Source organism: Mixophyes fleayi, chromosome 1 (assembly GCF_038048845.1).
Source record: "Mixophyes fleayi isolate aMixFle1 chromosome 1, aMixFle1.hap1, whole genome shotgun sequence".
NCBI lineage: Eukaryota > Metazoa > Chordata > Amphibia > Anura > Limnodynastidae > Mixophyes > Mixophyes fleayi.
Window position 1 is genome coordinate 437,901,034 of NC_134402.1, and position 19,514 is coordinate 437,920,547.

A 19,514-nucleotide genomic window follows, 5' to 3' on the forward strand; every position below is an offset into this window, starting at 1 on the left:
TTAACCTACCAGTATGTTTTTGGAGTGTGGGAGGAAACCAGAGCACTTGGAGGAAACCTATGCAAACACAGGGAGAACACACAAACTCCACACAGATAAGCTCATGGTTGGGAATCAAAGTCATGACCCCAGCGCTGTGAGGCAGAAGTGCTAACCACTGAGCCACCATACTGCCCCATGATAATGATCCAAAGCCACATCCCAGTCAGAACCCAGACTTCAAACCCATTGAATTCCTGTGGACTGAAAGGTGCTTCCACAAAGTATTAGTCTTGGGGTGCGTACACTTATACAACCAAGGTATTGTTGGTTGTTTGTTTGTTTTTCACTTCTTTTTCCTAAAAATTGCCTATTTGTTTATCACTTGAAATTTTCCAATTGCAATTATGCAAAGCTGAAAAAAGGTCTGACATTTTTATTATTATTATTATTAATTTTTATTTATAGGGCGCCACTAGGCATCCGTAGCGCCATACAGGGACAGACAGAAACACGATACAGGGTGAGACAGCATGGTACAGTTAACAAAAAGCACAATAACTCAGAAGCTCGATGTATAGCTAGATGAGAGGTGAGAGCCCCCAGCGGGGTAGAGAAGGTGGTAGAAGGGCAGGAGGACCTGGACAAGGAGCTGGAGAGCAGAGTTAAGGTGGTGGAGAACAGAAGGAGAGGAGGCCCTGCTCGAAGGAGCGTACAATCTAAGGGGAGGGTAGGACGGACAGAGACGCAATGGTAGGAGGAGGGAATGGGGAGAACGGAGGCTGAGACGGAGAGGAGGGGAGAGGAGAAAGAAAAGGAGGGAGGTAAGAGGGGGACAGGAGTGGGAGGGGATGTAGGGGGACACTGGGAGGAGGTCAATAAGGAGGACATTTGTTCTGTATCCCTTACCTTACCATTTAAATATACCAATAAAAAATTATTTTGTTAAAAAACAGAAAAAAATAGTCTGACATGATCCATCTTGATCCCAGCAATTTCAAAAAGGGTTTGTAGAATTTTTATATTCACTGTTTTTATGTGTGCCTACAGGAACCAGGACATCATTATCAGGTAACAATACAGAACAGGAAGTATCTCACAAAGTAAATGGTTAATCATCCATCAAAACAGCAAAATGATAACATTGTATATAGGGGACAATCTAAAAGCAAACAATCAACCATCCACAGTTTGTATTGTCTCACCTAAAATCCCCAAACCTCTATGTGAGCAGTGTTTAGTAGGTGATCTAGTCTGCTAAATCTTTATAAAATTCTCATTCTGTAACATGGACACAGGCCTTGAAATTAGCTTAAGGTATTATTATGGAAAGTAGGCAGCTGCATCTAATGATTTTTGAAGTAATCTGAACCATCTGCCTCAGTATACAGAACAGTTCGCCCGCTAATCCAGATTATGGCTGACAAACCATTTTTGGCATATACTTCCCGGTAACAGTTTGCCCTTGACAAGCTGACACTGCTGCAGGCAATTTTCCCTCGGCTGACTTTTTACACTTGATGCTCTCGTCTTGCCTAGTGCTTTATGTTTGGGTAGATGGTGACATGGCCTTCTTGCTTAAGGGTATGGTGAGTAATCAGATGAAGAGTTTTGGGTTTGGAGAGTCGAGCGAAGAGAAGCCAGAAGGTGGAGATGGCTCAGACTCAGCTGCAGCTCAAGGGATGACTCATGAGGAGTATGAAGAGTACCAGAGGCAGCTAGTGGAGGAAAAGTGAGTATACCTATATAGGATTGCCAAACTGTTAATAAAGTTTTCTGTTTCCTTAATGTGTCACTATAGAGGTCCGTTACTATTGTGACTCGTTGTCGCTTTGCTGTATTTTTTGTTTTGGACTTTCGAAAAGTGCAGACACAGATGTGAGTGAATTTATTTGCATTTGTCTGGAAAACCAGACTTAATGTATTAAGTGTCTCTCCAGGTTGGGGATATAGCTATGGACTGGAGGATTTTCTAGTGCTCCTAATACTAGATCGGATTTCACTTACTGATTTACCTGTGCAAATTCAAAGAGAAAAAGCTGAGACCTAAGAATCTTTTAGAATCTGAGAGAGAATCATGCAAGAAGCAGCAGCAAAGTAGCTATGTTATAGTATTAATGAGATAGATATAACCGTCTATTTATACTTTATAGTGGTTACATTAGTATTTACTAAAAGAAATATGTCCTGTAAATTGTACTATGCTCTTTCCATCATACCCCTGAGCACAATCCAACCACCCATTTATTGATTTGGCACGTGTTGGTGGCCCCAACTCTCAGAAACATAATGTATACCAATGTAATATTGTTATTGGCCAGTCCCTGATGTTGAAAAATTAAGTGAAGCTAATGGATATAGATATCATACAGTAAGTTACGAGTGGGGTCTAAACTGCAGCAGAACCATTTAATTCAGAACATGTGTAGGAGAAGGTAAAGGAACCATCCATTGATTGTGTTTAGAATGTTCAAATTATTTATCACAGTGACTGTTATGCAATGAATCAGTTTCATGGCAAACTGGTTCATGTCCACAGGACATGTGACCTAAATATATATGAGACCCAGTACATGGGGCATCTACCTGTGTCTGTTCCCCAAGCCGTGTGTGTGTGTGTGTGTGTGTGTGTGTGTGTGTGTGTGTGTGTGTGTGTGTACAGCTGACCAGCACTGGCATGGTGAAGACGTATGTATTTCCATAACCAGCTGAATTAGCTTGCCTGGATAGCAATCTTGCATGGACCTGCTGGAATTTTCCCTGGGTTACATAGTTTAAAGACTTGCAATGATACAAGCTGCAGTTAGCTCAAAGTAGATAGCAAATCTGCCATTTAAATTATATTTATGTACCATTGGATGATCTGCCTGGCCACAATGTGATTGGTTCAGCAAAATGGATCATGCTGCTGATATGATTGTTCTGTACTTAGGTCTATGTCTATTACCCTTTAGATCACTTACCCATTGTCCTAATCTTGTCTCCTCTGATTACGCCTTTGCTATGGCCTCTGTTAATGCTGTTGTGAATCCGGCCCAGACATCATTATTCCTGCTCATTGTAGCCTTTGCTACGTAATCAGTTCTTACCATTATTAATCCCTCCGACTTCCTGCCTACAGAATAATGTACAGGTGCGCTGTTATCTTTTACCCTCCTAAACCTATTAGTGGTTGCAGATACAAAGCAATTTTAGAAGCCATAGAGTGGCACGAAGGACTAGCGATAGCTGGTGATTTTGGTGTTATGTAAGACAGAAAAAATAAGACTCAAGTTTAGTGAACAATTGTACTGTCAGCTGACAGATAAATGGACATGTGCCCTTTGATATTTTGTTTGTTTTTTAACCAGGTACAGCTGTGACCCCAAAAACAGATATTGAACCTGCACACTAGTAGTGTATTGAAAAACACAAATAGTCAACTCTGTCATTCTGTTCTGCATTAATTATAGGGGTGTCAAAATACTGTATTACTTGTATAGGAAAAAAACATATTCACTAAATCTCTGACATCTACTAATTTCCTTGGGACAACATAATTTGAGATGTTGAGAATAATTTAGGGTCTTCTGAATTTAGTATCCTCACCGGGTATCGGGTGACAGGGCTGCATCAGAAATTGTGAAACAGTCTCCCTCTCCCCCACCAAACCCATCCCGCCCCCCACATACCTCTCGGTCCATCCCACATGCCCTTTACTTGCTCATCAGATCTTTGGCAGTAACAACTCATGATGGATTGAATAGATCATATTGGACACCTCTTTTGATTTATCTACTTACACATGGTTACATTTGAGGCGTTATAGTTAAACGTGGTAGAAGTCTCAAAAATTTGCATTGTACGTACTTGGTTCTGCACAAACCACGTCCATGGCTGCTTTTACATTTTAGTGGTCCCAGGTACAGATTTCGATAGTGGCCCCCATGATCTGAATAATACAAAGGCTATCATGCAACTGTGTCCCAAGTCTATATTACTCCCTGTGTTCGTGTATCCTGAAGAAGAGTACAAGACAAAAATGTGTCTGTGTCCTAGGACTTCCTTGGTCAAGCAACTTGGAAATGGAGACTCTCCTCACCTCTTTGTATACATAGGATACCAGGGGACGGGATACAGCGCAATGGCTTTTGTGGATTCTGTTACTACTAAGTTTGATTGTGGGCCCTGAAAAGTTGTTGACCATTCTTATTAATTCTAGTTTTCACCACACTCTGGTAACCATTGATCCCATTTCTGGGCATTATAGGTTTTTGCTTGAGTTTTGCAAAGCTAAACATAATCTGATTTATGTGTTTCCTTAAAGCCGCTTTATATACCCCATCCTACCCCTTCTTTCCTCTTTTACAAACAATATTGTATTGTCTCATCCCCATCAATACCCTAGTTAAGACCTGTTATTTGTGGTTCTGGTATTGATAGCCATAACCAGTGGTCTAAGCATCTATAGGCAACCTGTACCTGTAATTTTGAAAAACCTAAATAAATTTGACTAGTTTAAATAAAATCAGGCTTTCGCTCTCAACAATCCACAGAGACTGCGCTGACCAAGGTTGTCAATGATTTGATCATAGCAAAAATTAAAACCTCTTCTAATTCTACTGGATCTCTCTGCTGCATTTGACACTGTTGACCACTCTCTCCTCATACAAACGCTGCAATCCCTAGGTCTTGAAGGCACTGTTCTATCCTGGTTCTCATCCTACCTATCTAATTGTTCTTTCAGTGTTAATTTCTCTGGATCCACCTCTGCTCCGTTTCCTTTATCAGTTGGAGTACCACAAGGCTCAGTCCTACGTCCTCTGCTATTCTCTATCTACACCACTTCTCTTGGAAAACTAATATGCTCCTTTGGATTTCAGTATCATCTCTATGCGGATGATACACAAATTTTTCCTATCCTCTCCTGATCTCTCACATCTGTGTTGTCTTGCGTTATTGACTGTCTATCTGCCATTTTGTCTTGGATGTCCTCTTGCCAACTGAAACTCAACCTTTCAAAAGCAAAATAATATTCCCACCCAACATCAGAAGCTTCTTGCCTGATATTTCTATTTCTGTTGATAACATGACCATATATCCCACCCCGCAAATTCGTTACCTAGGTGTAATCCTTGACTCACAACTATATTTTGTTCCCCACATCAACTCTATATCTAAATCATGTTACATACATCTACAGAACATTTCCAGAATATGCACATATCTCACATAAGACACTGCAAAAACCTTAATTCATGCACTCATCATCTCCCGCATTTACTGTTGCAATTCCCTCCTTACTGGTCTTCCCAAAATCAGACTCAAACCCCTACAATCTATTTTGCATGCAGTGGCTAGATTTCTTTTCCTTGCAAATTATTCTTCCTCTGCTGAGCCACTCTGTCAGTCTCTACTTTGGCTGCCTTATTTTTTCAACGAATCCAATATAAAATTCTTCTACTAACATACAAGGCCATCAACAAAATTGCACCGACATACATCTCCTCACTTGTCTCAAAATATTTGCCAGCTCTACACCAACTCGATTGAGGAAGCCCAACTTCTACAGCAAATTTGAAAAGGCTACACAACTAGGTCAAGATTTAATTATGGGGGATTTTAATTATCCGGACATTGATTGGAGTACTGAGACCTGCGGTACAGCTAGGGGAAATAGGTTTCTGAGCACGCTAAAAGACCATTACATGTCCCAATTAGTAGAAGAACCAACTTGGAACTGGACTATACTGGACCTAGTAATAACAAACAATGTAGACATAATATCAAATATTCAAGTATGGGAGCACTTGGGAAACAGTGATCATAATATGGTCTCATTTGAAATTAGTTTCCAGAAGCAACGGTATAAGGGATCAACTAGGACTTTAAACTTTAGAAAGGCAAATTTTAATATGCTAAAGGAGTCTATAAAGAGCATAGACTGGGACAAAGCCTTTGAAGGAAAAAATACGGATGAAAAGTGGGCTGTCTTTATAATGTTGTTGGAAACATACACGTATAAGTTCATTCCTATGGGAAATAAATGTAAAAGAATTAAGTCTAAACCAATGTGGCTAAATAAAAAGGTAAGGGAAGAAATGCAAAGGAAGAAGCGTGCATTTCAATTAAGTCTGAAGGGTCAGAGGAGTCCTTCCGTAGGTATGTAATAAAACAATGTAATAAAACATGCAAAAAGGAAATTAGATTGGCTTAATTAGAAAATGAAAGGCAAGTTGCAAAAGAAAGTAAGACAAACCCCAAAAAGTTTTTTAAGTATATAAATGGTAAAAGGATTAAAAAAGATAATATAGGACCCCTAAGAAGTGAGATGGGTGAATTGATAAATGATACTAAGGAAAAAGCAGAGGTATTAAACACTTTCTTTTCTTCAGTATTTACTAGAGAGGAACAAATGGTAGGAGTAATACATAAAAATGGAAATGAAACCATACCATTAATTAATACTTGGTTGTCAGAGGAAGAAGTCCAAAGGCAACTGAAGAATATTAAGATAAATAAAGCTCCAGGTCCAGATGGCATACACCCAAGGGTCCTTATGGAGCTAAACTCGAAAATAGCTAGACCGCTATTCTTAATTTTCAGAGATTCAATCTCATCAGGCTCAGTACCAAGGGATTGGCGAATAGCAGATGTGGTGCCGTTGTTTAAAAAGGGACAAGATCACAACAAGGGAATTATAGACCTGTAAGTCTGACGTCAATAGTAGGGAAACTACTGGAATGTATTTTAAGGTATAGTATTCTGGATTACTTGGTGAGCAATAAAATTATTAGTGGGAATCAACATGGATTTGTGAGGGATAGGTCATGTCAAACTAATCTAATTAGTTTCTACGAGGAAGTTAGTGGAAACTTAGACCAGGGCAGCACAGTAGATGTGGTCTACTTCGATTTTGCAAAGGCCTTTGATATAGTGCCGCACAAGAGATTGGTTTACAAAATAAGGGAACTGGGTCTAGGAATCAACATTTGTACTTGGATCGAAAACTGGTTAGAGAATAGGGAACAGAGAGTTGTGATAAATGGAACATTTTCTAATTGGTCAAAAGTCTTAAGTGAAGTACCTCAAGGTTCCATGCTGGGACCACTCCTTTTTAATATATTTATTAATGACCTTGGTGATGGTTTAGAGAGTAAAGTTTCTATTTTTGCAGATGACACTAAACACTGTAAGGTAATAAAATCAGAGCAAGATGTAGCTTCTCTACAGAGGGACTTAAATAAACTGGAGGATTGGGTGGCCAAATGAAATATGAGGTTTAACATAGATAAATGTAAGGTTATGCATTTAGGGATCAAACACATGAACGCAATCTATAAATTAAATGGAATTAGTTTAGGAGAATCTATAATGGAAAAGGATTTGGGAGTGCTCGTAGACAGTAGAATAAGCAGTAGTGCTCAATGTCAAGCAGCTGCTGCAAGGGCAAATAAAGTATTGGCATGCATAAAAAGGGGCATAGATGCAAGGGAAGATAGTGTAATTTTGCCACTGTATAAATCGTTGGTAAGACCTCATCTTGAATATGCAGTACAGTTCTGGGCACCTCTCTATAAAAAAGATAATTTGGATTTAGAAAGGGTTCAGAGAAGGGCGACAAAATTGATAAAGGGTATGGAGTCATTAAGTTATGAGGAAAGGTTAGCCAGTTTAGGCATGTTTACTTTAGAAAAGAGGCGTCTAAGAGGAGATATGATTACTATGTACATATACATTAAGGGTCAATACAGAGAACTTTCATGGGAAGTTTTTACCCCAAGGACCATACACAGGACACGTGGTCACCCCCTAAGTTTAAAGGAGAGGAAATTTCACAACCAGCAAAGGAAGGGGTTCTTTACATTAAGGGCAGTCAAATTATGGAATTCATTGCCAGGGAAGGTTGTGATGGCAGATTCAATAGCTATGTTTAAGAAAGGGTTAGACAAATTTTTAGCGGAAAAGTGTATCCAGGGATACGACCGTTAATTAAAATGAAGGATACTACTGGATATAGGGTAAACATAGGACTGCAATATTGGGTCTGGGGGGATTTTCACAATTGAAACAGATTGGCGGTTGCTTACTCTGGGTCAATTTCAAATATAAGTTCAGGATCGCAGGAGATCCAAAATAGGTTGAACTGGATGGACTGGTGTCCTTTTTTCAACCTCATCAACTATGTTACTATGTTACCTCTGTTCTGCACAAGATCTGCGACTCTCTTCCACTCTCATCACATCCTCTCATTCAGACTTTTTCGGGCTGCATCCACTTTGAGGAATTCCCTCCATCGCACAATAAGACTTTCCTCTAGTCTTCAAACCTTCAAGCATTCTCTGAAAACCCACCTCTTCAGGCAAGCTTATAATATTCCTCAACCACCCTCTTATTCTCTCTAGGTTACCCTATTACCACCCTCTACACAGCGAACACAAGGCTACAACCCTCTAACATAGTTGTGTGACTGATCCTACAGTCCACTAAATTCTTTTATGCAATATGATGTAGCACTTACCCTTATGTAACAAAGTCCCATTGTCTCATAGATTGTAAGCTTGCGAGCAGGTCCCTCTTACCTCTCTGTCTGTATGTATTACCCAGTATTGTTTTATTACTGATTGTTCCCAATCGTTAAGCGCTACGGAATTTGCTGGCGCTATATAAATAGATGTTGATGATGATAATAAAATAATTTTATCAGCAGGTGTTTAACGTGGGGGAGGGGTGCAGCAGCTACTGAGCATTTAGGGCACCCACTGCCCTCCTGATGCCTCCTCTGAACTCATACCCAGAAGATCTTTCTCTACTCTGCTCTATTGATACCAGATCGGGGGCCCCAGAAGGCGTGAAAGACACCATCTGACCCCTACCACAATTTAACTATGGGTCCCAAAATTGCAAAATGGGAGTAAACATGGATTGTAACCTCAACTGGTCAGAGGAACTGTGTCTAAAATATGTGTGCAAGATTTTATGTTAAAATGTATGCCCTATATATAAAAAAATAACACCATAAATGATAAAATATTGTAAAATGCTCTAAATGGTTTTCTTTTTCCAGTTTTATGGGGAATGTTGTCTAATTTGCTCAAATGTTTTATTTACAAAAAGTATTCGTATTTCATAAGACCACAGGCAACAATTAAACGCCGTTCTACTCACGGCAAAAGGGAAATAACCTGTGGTGAGACTGTAACCTAATTTTACCCAGAAGGAACAAACACTTTGATTAATGAAACAAAAATAACTTGTCAGATAATTCTCAAATAATCCCCATAATCCATTGCTACTCCAAACTCCTTGTGTACCCTGTTGGCTGTATCAAGAGGTTTTCTGTAGGTAAACCTATTCATTTTGCCGCCTCTGGTCCGAGATATGAGTTTAAATAGCGATACAAACACTGTAACGTAATTACTTTACAACATCAGTAAAAAATATACAATTGTGTTTGGTTGGCAGGATGGAAAGAGATGCCAAATTTATCCAAAAGAAAGCAGAAAGAGCTACCCTACGGGTACATTTAAGAGAGAAATACAGACTACCCCAGGTACGTAGTATGATCCTAAGGTAAACATCACAACTGCAAATAATGGTATATTTTGTCTGGGTCACCTCCATGCCACCTGGCCTTAAGTTATCCACCACCCTCCATAACACCTTCCAGGATAATGAACTTGATCACAATCCACATTCCTCTGTCAGTGTGTCAGTGCATCAGTGAGAACAGGAGTAGAAGAACTTCTCAGTCTCCGCTCTCAGCTGTGTGTTCCTCATACACTGACAAGAGGAAGCAAATGATCAACGAGTCAGTCACTTACCAATCACTGCCCGCTTCTTCCTGTCAGTGTGTGAGAAGCAGAAGTAACACAGTATTAAAGAGGGGGTAAATTGTGCACCAGGATTTTTTGCTTTTTTTGTTTTTTTATATGCCTGTCTTTGCGTGGTTCTTTATTTTTACTTGTATAGAGTGAAAAAAATGAACATTATTGTCTGTGCTTACACTTGCAGACTTAAAATATTTTTTTCAGTGTTATTGTTGTAACTAAGCACTTTACATTTGCAAAATGAATATGCCAAAGTAGTGAACATTTTAAATCAGTCTGTCACGCTTGTATATTCGGTGGTTGTGCAGGATCTTTAGCTTCACCAATAGGCTGGCCAATCTCTAAAGGAGGAAAGTGAGAAGAGTTTACTGCAGCCAAAATATGTAGGTTTATAACTCAAGTTCAAGGGTCCTTAATTTTTGTGAGCCCAAAACTTATATATACTGTAGCTTGCAAAAGGATTGTGGGGATTCTATCACGTTTATATATGGCGAAGTTGTCACATTTTTTGGCTGGGTGTGTGAAGATCCCTCTCCCTGTGGGATGTATTCATGCCAACTGGACCACTTCATCTAGTGTTTCCATCTCAAAACTAAATTGAACCTTCGAAATTATTTTATGGAGAGATAGTGGAGCTGGATTCTTCCAAGATTGATCTATGGATGCCCTAGTGGCAATTAATATGTGACCGAACACATATCTATTGCAAAATGGGACTTGGGGAGGATAGAGATGTAGGAGCGCTAATTCAGGTGAGAGAGGTTGCAACTAATTTTTTAATGGGGCATTGTTGTATCTTACTAAACCATCATCAGAGCAAACAAATCTTTTGTATAAGAATTGAATCCCTTTGTTGCAGAAGCTCTTAACTTGCACTGATAATAACCAGCTGCCAAATGAAGACTCTATTGCATCACAATTGGCCTCTACTTGTGAATCATTAAAAAAGCTTCCACAGGGCAATTGTGAAAATTGAAAGAGTACCCCAACGAAATCAGAGATAAAGTAATAGAAATGTGTCAATTAGGAAAGAGTACAAACAATATCCAAGTGTATAGAGGTCCCAGTGGGCGCTGTTGGTTAAATGATCAGGAATTGGAAGATACATTCAGCAACCCAGACACTGCCTAGAGAAGGTCGTCCCTCAAACTCTCTGCACAGACATGAAGGAGACTTGTGACAGAGGCCACAGAGAGGTCATGATTATTTTCCTACTTATACTGCTCTCAGAACCAATTGAACACAGGTGTGTAGCAAGGCTTTGGTGGCCCCACAGCTTAATTGTCACGGGCACTAGGAGTCTTTACCCAGGGATCACCAGATGGTAGGCTTACCAGAGCAATGTAGATGGTAATAGGGTACTCTGGTAGCTGGGTGATCACGGAACATGAAATGATGGCCGATGAGATGCTCAGGAAAGTCTATGACTAGCAACACTGGTAATAATGAGGTAATGATACACAAGGAACTGTATGGACAAGGACACGTGAAGGTAGTCAGTGGTCTGCGATAGCAAGTTGTACCACTGCTATAGTGAGGAGGAATGTCCAACAGAAACAAGGAGGTGATGAGAGTCAGCGGTCTGCGGGTAGCAAGTTGTACCGCTGTCTGAGTGAAGGAATGGAATCCCAGTGGAGGTATCCAGGTAGTCAGTGGTCTGCGGTAGCAAGTTGTACCACTGCTATGTAAGAGGATAATGGAACAGGTGATACCGGAAACAGGGATCAGTGGTCTGACATCAGCAAGTTGTACCACTGCATATATATGTGAGGAGGTGCACGGGGGAAGACTGCAACACAGGATATACACAGGCACCTTATACACGATCCACAGTAGTCAGCAACACGTGGAACTGGACTCATAGGAAACCCAGGAGAATGGAGATGATCCAGCAGAGGGTAGTAGAAGAGATACAAATCCAATGCTGACAGGAGGGTAGAGGCCAGTGGAACACGTGAAGGCGTGGAGAGTGGATCAGCAGGAGATGGACGATAGCGCTGACCACAGCGGCAGGACTCAGCGGCACACGGAGGTAACCAGTAGCAACCACAGGAACCAACAGCGATGGGAAACAGGAGTGCAGCGCAGGGCAGGAGCTGTAGATAACGAAGTGTAGCAGCTGGTAATGAAAAGCGGCAGTCTCGAGGAAGTCACAGCAAAGATGAGATGAGAGTGTAGTGCACGGAGGCAGCGGATAGTAATCAGCTGGCAGTCACGATGTTGAACACAGGCGAGTTGCAAGCAGGAGACTGTAGTGCACAGAGGCAGCGGATAGTAGTCAGCTGGCAGTCACGATGTTGAACACAGGCGAGTTGCAAGCAGGAGACTGTAGTGCACAGAGGCAGCGGATAGTAGACAGCTGGCAGTCACGATGTTGAACACAGGCGAGTGCAAGCAGGAGACTGTAGTGCACGGAGGCAGCGGATAGAAATCAGCAAACAGACTTGATGAGAAGCAGGTGAGTGAGGTAAAAGCTGGAGTGCACGGAGGCAGCGGATAGCAATGAGCAAACAGTCACATTGATATAAAATAACGTTGAAGTGGTGTAGAAGACTGTAGTGCACGGAGGCAGCGGATAGGAATCAGCAAACAGTCATGATGATAAAGTTGATGGTAGAAGTGGTATGGGACCACAGTAGTAGAAGTGGTTTGGAAACCACAGGAATCAGCAACACTGAATACACAAGTAATACAGGAACACCTTCAGAGACTCATGAGGAATGAGACTCCAAGATCAGGCCACGTGGTAGTGACCACAGGTGCTTAATATAGGGAGGTTGCCTGATCTGCCAATTAAGTTAAAGGGGTATACACTGAAGTATAGAAAAGGGCTGCGCATGCGCAGACCCTCAGGATGGTGGACGGCCACGGTTCCTAAATGTCCGGGAAGAGGCACTCACGGTCCGGTGAGTGACAGTACCCCCCCTTTTAAAGGTGGGCACAGAACGCCTGGAACCGGGCTTGTCCGGATTTTTGGAGTAAAACTTCTTCAAAAGGGCAGGAGCATTAAGATCTTCAGCTTTGATCCAAGAGCGCTCCTCAGGACCAAAGCCCTTCCAATGAACGAGGAAGTGGAGGACTCCTCGCGAAGTTTTTGCATCTAGTACCTCGGTAATCTCAAAATCCTCCTCCTGATGGACTTGAACTGGCTGCGGAGCTGAGGGAGGAGTTGAAAAACGGTTGATAATAAGAGGTTTGAGCAAAGATACATGGAAGGCATTAGAAATCCGAAGACTCTTAGGAAGAAGGAGTTTCACACATACTGGATTGATAACTTGAATGATCCTATATGGACCAATAAAACGAGGGGCGAATTTCATGGATGGAACCTTCAAACGAATATTTTTTGTGGATAACCAGACACGATCTCCAATTTTTAGTGGTGGAATAGCCCGCCTCTTCTTATCAGCGAAAGATTTATATTTGATAGATGTCTTCTTTAAACAGGTTTTGACCTGAGACCAGATATTTTTAAAGGTCTGACAAACAGTTTCCACCGCAGGAACTTGGGTGGGCGGGAGGGCAGGAAATTCCGGAAAAGACAGATGGTGACCGTGAACCACCAGCACTTGACTTTTTGAAGATGACTCCTGAGATCCATCTTCAACTTCCGATGACGTCATGAACGCCCGATGAGGAGGAAGGCGTTCAGACTGAACCTTATCACACAGATCCGTAGATGAAGGATCCTGTGGAAGAGGACCTGGTGGAATAGACGAATGCTGTCTTTTGAATGAACCCACTTGAGAGAGACAACGATGATGACATTCAGCTCCCCAAGATGTAACTTGAGAAGTGCGCCAGTCAATCTGGGGAGAGTGACACTGAAGCCATGGAAGGCCTAGGACAATCGGACTTGTCGTAACAGGAAGAATTAAAAACGATATCTCTTCATGATGCAGAGCACCAATCTGAAGGGTTACTGGAGACGTACTCTGGGTGATGAGACCGTTGATGAGACGTGATCCATCCATAGCAGTCACAGTAATCGGTGTTTTCAAAGTAATCACTGGTAGGGACCATTGATTCACTAATGATTTGGAAATGAAATTTCCTGCTGCTCCGGAATCAATCAATGCCTGTGACTCAAAGGCTTTGGTAGCACAGGAAATCGTAACATCAAAGGCGCAGACTTTAGATTTCATGGAAGATGGAGAGGACTCCAGGAACCCTAACCTTATCTCCCCAGTATTGGTTAGAGCCCGGCATTTCCTGGGACAAGAATTGAGCATATGCGTAGAATCGGCACAATAGATACAAAGTCTATTCTTTATTCTTCGGTCCCTCTCCTCTAAAGTTAATTTGGAGCGACCTATCTCCATGGGTATCACCGGAGATGAAGCTGGGTGAAATTGAGGATTTGAGAGAAGAGGTGTTTTAACCGAAGTTGTTTTCTCAGTTTCTCTTTCACGAAACCTCAGGTCTACCCGATGGCAAAGAGAGATCAAATCTTCTAAAGAGGAGGGTAGTTCTTGTGAAGTCAGTGCGTTTTTAATTTTATCGGAAAGCCCCTGCCAGAAGGCGGCAAGTAGTGCTTCAGTGTTCCACTGAAGTTCAGAGGCTAAGATCCTAAATCGAATGACGTACTGAGCCACAGTGCGAGATCCTTGGCGAAGACGGAGAATGCTGGATGCAGCGGAAATAACCCGACCTGGTTCATCGAATATACTTCGGAACGTGGAAATAAACTCGGCACTATCCTGTAACAATGGATCGTTTCTCTCCCACAGAGGGGAAGCCCATGCGAGAGCTTGTCCAGAAAACAATGAAATAAGATAGGCCACTCTGGAACGATGGGTAGAAAAATTTTAAAGTTGGAGCTCAAAATGAACTGAGCATTGAGTAAGAAAACCCCTACAAGTTTTGGGGTCTCCATCGTATTTTGACGGAGTAGGCAGGTGAAGCGTGGAAGCTGTAGACACCTGGGATGGCAATGGGGAAACGGAGGAAGGCACAGGAGCATCAACAGTAGTTGTGGCATCTTGCACAGACGGTCTTTGGGAGGCCAACGCCTGGTAACACCGCAGTAAATGCCGTTGGCGAACTTCCTGTTGCTCAATACGGGTAACCAGATGCCGCAGCATCTCTTTGGCAGTAGGTTCCGTATCTGGGTCTGTCATGGCCTGATCTTACTGTCACGGGCACTAGGAGTCTTTACCCAGGGATCACCAGATGGTAGGCTTACCAGAGCAATGTAGATGGTAATAGGGTACTCTGGTAGCTGGGTGATCACGGAACATGAAATGATGGCCGATGAGATGCTCAGGAAAGTCTATGACTAGCAACACTGGTAATAATGAGGTAATGATACACAAGGAACTGTATGGACAAGGACACGTGAAGGTAGTCAGTGGTCTGCGATAGCAAGTTGTACCACTGCTATAGTGAGGAGGAATGTCCAACAGAAACAAGGAGGTGATGAGAGTCAGCGGTCTGCGGGTAGCAAGTTGTACCGCTGTCTGAGTGAAGGAATGGAATCCCAGTGGAGGTATCCAGGTAGTCAGTGGTCTGCGGTAGCAAGTTGTACCACTGCTATGTGAGAGGATAATGGAACAGGTGATACCGGAAACAGGGATCAGTGGTCTGACATCAGCAAGTTGTACCACTGCATATATATGTGAGGAGGTGCACGGGGGAAGACTGCAACACAGGATATACACAGGCACCTTATACACGATCCACAGTAGTCAGCAACACGTGGAACTGGACTCATAGGAAACCCAGGAGAATGGAGATGATCCAGCAGAGGGTAGTAGAAGAGATACAAATCCAATGCTGACAGGAGGGTAGAGGCCAGTGGAACACGTGAAGGCGTGGAGAGTGGATCAGCAGGAGATGGACGATAGCGCTGACCACAGCGGCAGGACTCAGCGGCACACGGAGGTAACCAGTAGCAACCACAGGAACCAACAGCGATGGGAAACAGGAGTGCAGCGCAGGGCAGGAGCTGTAGATAACGAAGTGTAGCAGCTGGTAATGAAAAGCGGCAGTCTCGAGGAAGTCACAGCAAAGATGAGATGAGAGTGTAGTGCACGGAGGCAGCGGATAGTAATCAGCTGGCAGTCACGATGTTGAACACAGGCGAGTTGCAAGCAGGAGACTGTAGTGCACAGAGGCAGCGGATAGTAGTCAGCTGGCAGTCACGATGTTGAACACAGGCGAGTTGCAAGCAGGAGACTGTAGTGCACAGAGGCAGCGGATAGTAGACAGCTGGCAGTCACGATGTTGAACACAGGCGAGTGCAAGCAGGAGACTGTAGTGCACGGAGGCAGCGGATAGAAATCAGCAAACAGACTTGATGAGAAGCAGGTGAGTGAGGTAAAAGCTGGAGTGCACGGAGGCAGCGGATAGCAATGAGCAAACAGTCACATTGATATAAAATAACGTTGAAGTGGTGTAGAAGACTGTAGTGCACGGAGGCAGCGGATAGGAATCAGCAAACAGTCATGATGATAAAGTTGATGGTAGAAGTGGTATGGGACCACAGTAGTAGAAGTGGTTTGGAAACCACAGGAATCAGCAACACTGAATACACAAGTAATACAGGAACACCTTCAGAGACTCATGAGGAATGAGACTCCAAGATCAGGCCACGTGGTAGTGACCACAGGTGCTTAATATAGGGAGGTTGCCTGATCTGCCAATTAAGTTAAAGGGGTATACACTGAAGTATAGAAAAGGGCTGCGCATGCGCAGACCCTCAGGATGGTGGACGGCCACGGTTCCTAAATGTCCGGGAAGAGGCACTCACGGTCCGGTGAGTGACATTAATTTTCCAGGGAAGGACACTTCTGCCCACACCTCCTCTCTCTTACAGTAAAGGCCGTCCTCTTACTCCAATGCTTGATGCTCACTTCCTGCTCAGAGAGGGAGGGAAGATAAGAATAACTTTCTTCTCTCAGCAGAATTCAGTTTTGGAGCCCTAGATTGACAGCTTGCATGCAAAGCATTCTGGGACTTCCAATCCCTGACAGTGTCAGTGGTTGCAAAGTACATTGGGCTACCTGTTGCAGAGGGAGGCATTGCCACGGAGGAGCACAGGTAGCCGTTACACGAGGCCAGAGGGGTAAAGAGCCCAGCCGATACTGAAGTACTGAAATAAAGCTTTGTCATAGCAGGGTGGGGGCCAGACTGACAGAATGTTTCACTACACCCTGCTCCTAATACCAGTTCCCTCATTATGGACCAGATTTCAGAGGTCCCCTCCTCTGCAATGAATAAGGGGGTTTAAATAAAAATGTGTACCTCCGCTTTAACAGATAATTCAAGTGAATGGACAAGATCATAAACTTATATTGTTATTAGAGCAGGGGAACTAATTCTCCCTGGGGAAGTAATTTGCTCATTTGGCCTCCAGTACCATCTCTACTCTGACAACACTCAAATCTACGTCTCCCCTCCCAACAACCCTCTTCTGTACTATGTTGTGTAACCAGCTGGCTGTCTGCTATCTCCACATGGATGTCTCCACGCAACCTAAAGCTCAACATGTCCAAAACTGACCTTATCATCTTCCTTCCTCCCAGAGTCACCAACTCCTCTAAAACATTTTCCTCACCATCAACAACACCATCAATTTCCTCAGTCTCCCAAGCCCGCTGCCTCGGTGTCACCCTTGACTCCGCCCTCTGCTTTATTCCTCACATCCAGTCTCTCCCAATCCTCTCCTCTCCACCTTAGAAACATTGCTAGAATAAGCCCTTGTCTTACCCAAGATGTTACCAAAACTATTATCAGATCTCTCACCATCTCCCGCCTTGACTACTGCAACCTTCACCTATCTGGCATTCCCCTCAGCCATCTATCCCTGCTCCAATACATCTTAAATGTTACTAATTCTGCTTATCAGAAACCAGAATTTATTAAAATGAACATTATGTATTAAAATACCCCTAGGCAACTATGACTATTGCTTGATAATTCTTGTTCACGGCAGCCAAAAGGATGCCCTTTTCTTACTGCTAATCTGAGGTCAGGGGTGCCCAGCAATGCATTCCCTCCTTCTCATCATGCTAATGCCATTGCAGCATGTGCGGTGGCTGCATGAACTCCCTCTACTCCAGGCACCATAACCGCTGTACCACTGCAATGACTGTAGTTTCACCCCTGTATAGAGGTATTCTGTGTGTGGGTGACTGCAAAGCTTTAACTGCCTCTCACTCACTTCCTCACACATCCCCACTGTACCCTGCTTCTAGCATCCCCATTGTGCCCTGTAAGATGAGAGTTGTGGAAATTAAAGTGTTAAGACACTTCTGCATTGTTGCACTGAACAGGAGATTCTCAGTGCAGGTCTTCATGATGTAATTCTCATTAGTTATAACTCTTCCATTGCCAGATAACTTAGCTGGAAGGGAATGTTTCATAAACCTCAACCAACCACCTCCCGCCAATGACATACACTGATAAATGTTTCCTCCCCTCTTTAGCCTGTCCGGGTAATCCATCCCACACTACTCTCAATTATCTGGGAAATAATCAGGGCCATATGAAGCCCTGGCATAAGGGCCCCATCTCATTCTTTAACAGATGCTGCAGTGTTAGTGCCCCCTCCTGGTCATGCTTACCCCTTCCTCCTATACCCTAGGAATGCCCCTGTAAATAACTGCTGTTCTGTTTTCTTAGAGTGAAAAGGATGAAACTCAAATACAGCTGGCCGGGGATGATGTAGATTTGCCGGAGGATCTCCAAAAAATGGTGGTGGAAGATCAGGATGAGGAGGAAGAAAAATACTCAATCATTGGACATATTCAAAACATTCAGAATATGGACATTGATACGATCAAAGAAAAGGCAACGGTGACGTTTGCCGAAATCAAGCAGGCGGCCGAAGAGAAATGTCAGCTGATGTAGCCTGAGACCGGGTGCGTACACGCTGGTGTCAAAATTCTGCTTCTCAGGTGCGGTTCTATCGCAAGTTAAGTGCACGTAAACCGAGGTGAAAATAAAAATCATTGTATCAAATGCACATATATGCGTTTTACGACGAGAGGCATTTATTTAGCATTTATTTATTCGTTTGGCATGAACAACTTCCCGTTTTGTTTTGTTTTTTATTTTAAAAAAACACAGTCTGAACGCATTTAAAATGCATATTAAATACATAAATGCAATATGCTATATGGAATAAAAATGCTTGAAAATGTCAGTGTGTACGTAGAGATGAGGAAAAATTTCATATTATGTCCATTACCATTCTATAAAGAGAACCAGTGGTTGGAGAATCTTATATCACTGAGTGTGGCTTCACTGGCCCAAGTTATAATGATTAAGCTGCTGGTGGTGGTGATGATGATGATGATGATGATGATGATTGTGCTGACAAATGAACAATATAACTCAGTGAAAAAAACTTTCAAAAAGTTTCATTTAAAAGTTACGGTAACTCATTACCTGAATTTAAACTTAATATGATATGTGAGGACGTAAGCAATACTTTATATGTACTGTGGTATAAATATTTCAATAAAAACAGCATTATCCTGTTTTTGCATGTCTTTACTTCAATAATTATTCTTTTACAAGAAACAACACATCTCTCTGCTGTAGATAATAAGGACATTTGAAGTAATTTTTGTTCTGCAATAAAGGTAGAATAGCAGGTGGTCTGCAAAGCTCTTTTCTAACACAACAGGTCTGTAGGGATACTCCGGAGGTGTCAGTAATCAGGACCAGGCCCATTTGATGCAGGTAGGGACATTCACAAGAACATTTCGGTAAGTATTT

At 42.6% G+C, this 19,514-nt stretch overlaps 1 protein-coding gene across 1 annotated transcript; it reads left to right on the top strand.

Annotated features, from left to right (window-relative positions):
- The first annotated feature begins 1,359 nt into the window (after positions 1-1,359).
- CPLX4 (complexin 4) lies at positions 1,360-18,841 on the top strand. Its single transcript, XM_075193740.1, has 3 exons — positions 1,360-1,711; positions 9,424-9,511; positions 18,414-18,841. Exons 1-3 carry the CDS (start codon positions 1,500-1,502, stop codon positions 18,639-18,641), a joined length of 528 nt encoding a protein of 175 aa, XP_075049841.1. The 5' UTR covers positions 1,360-1,499; the 3' UTR covers positions 18,642-18,841.
- The last annotated feature ends 673 nt before the right edge of the window (positions 18,842-19,514 follow it).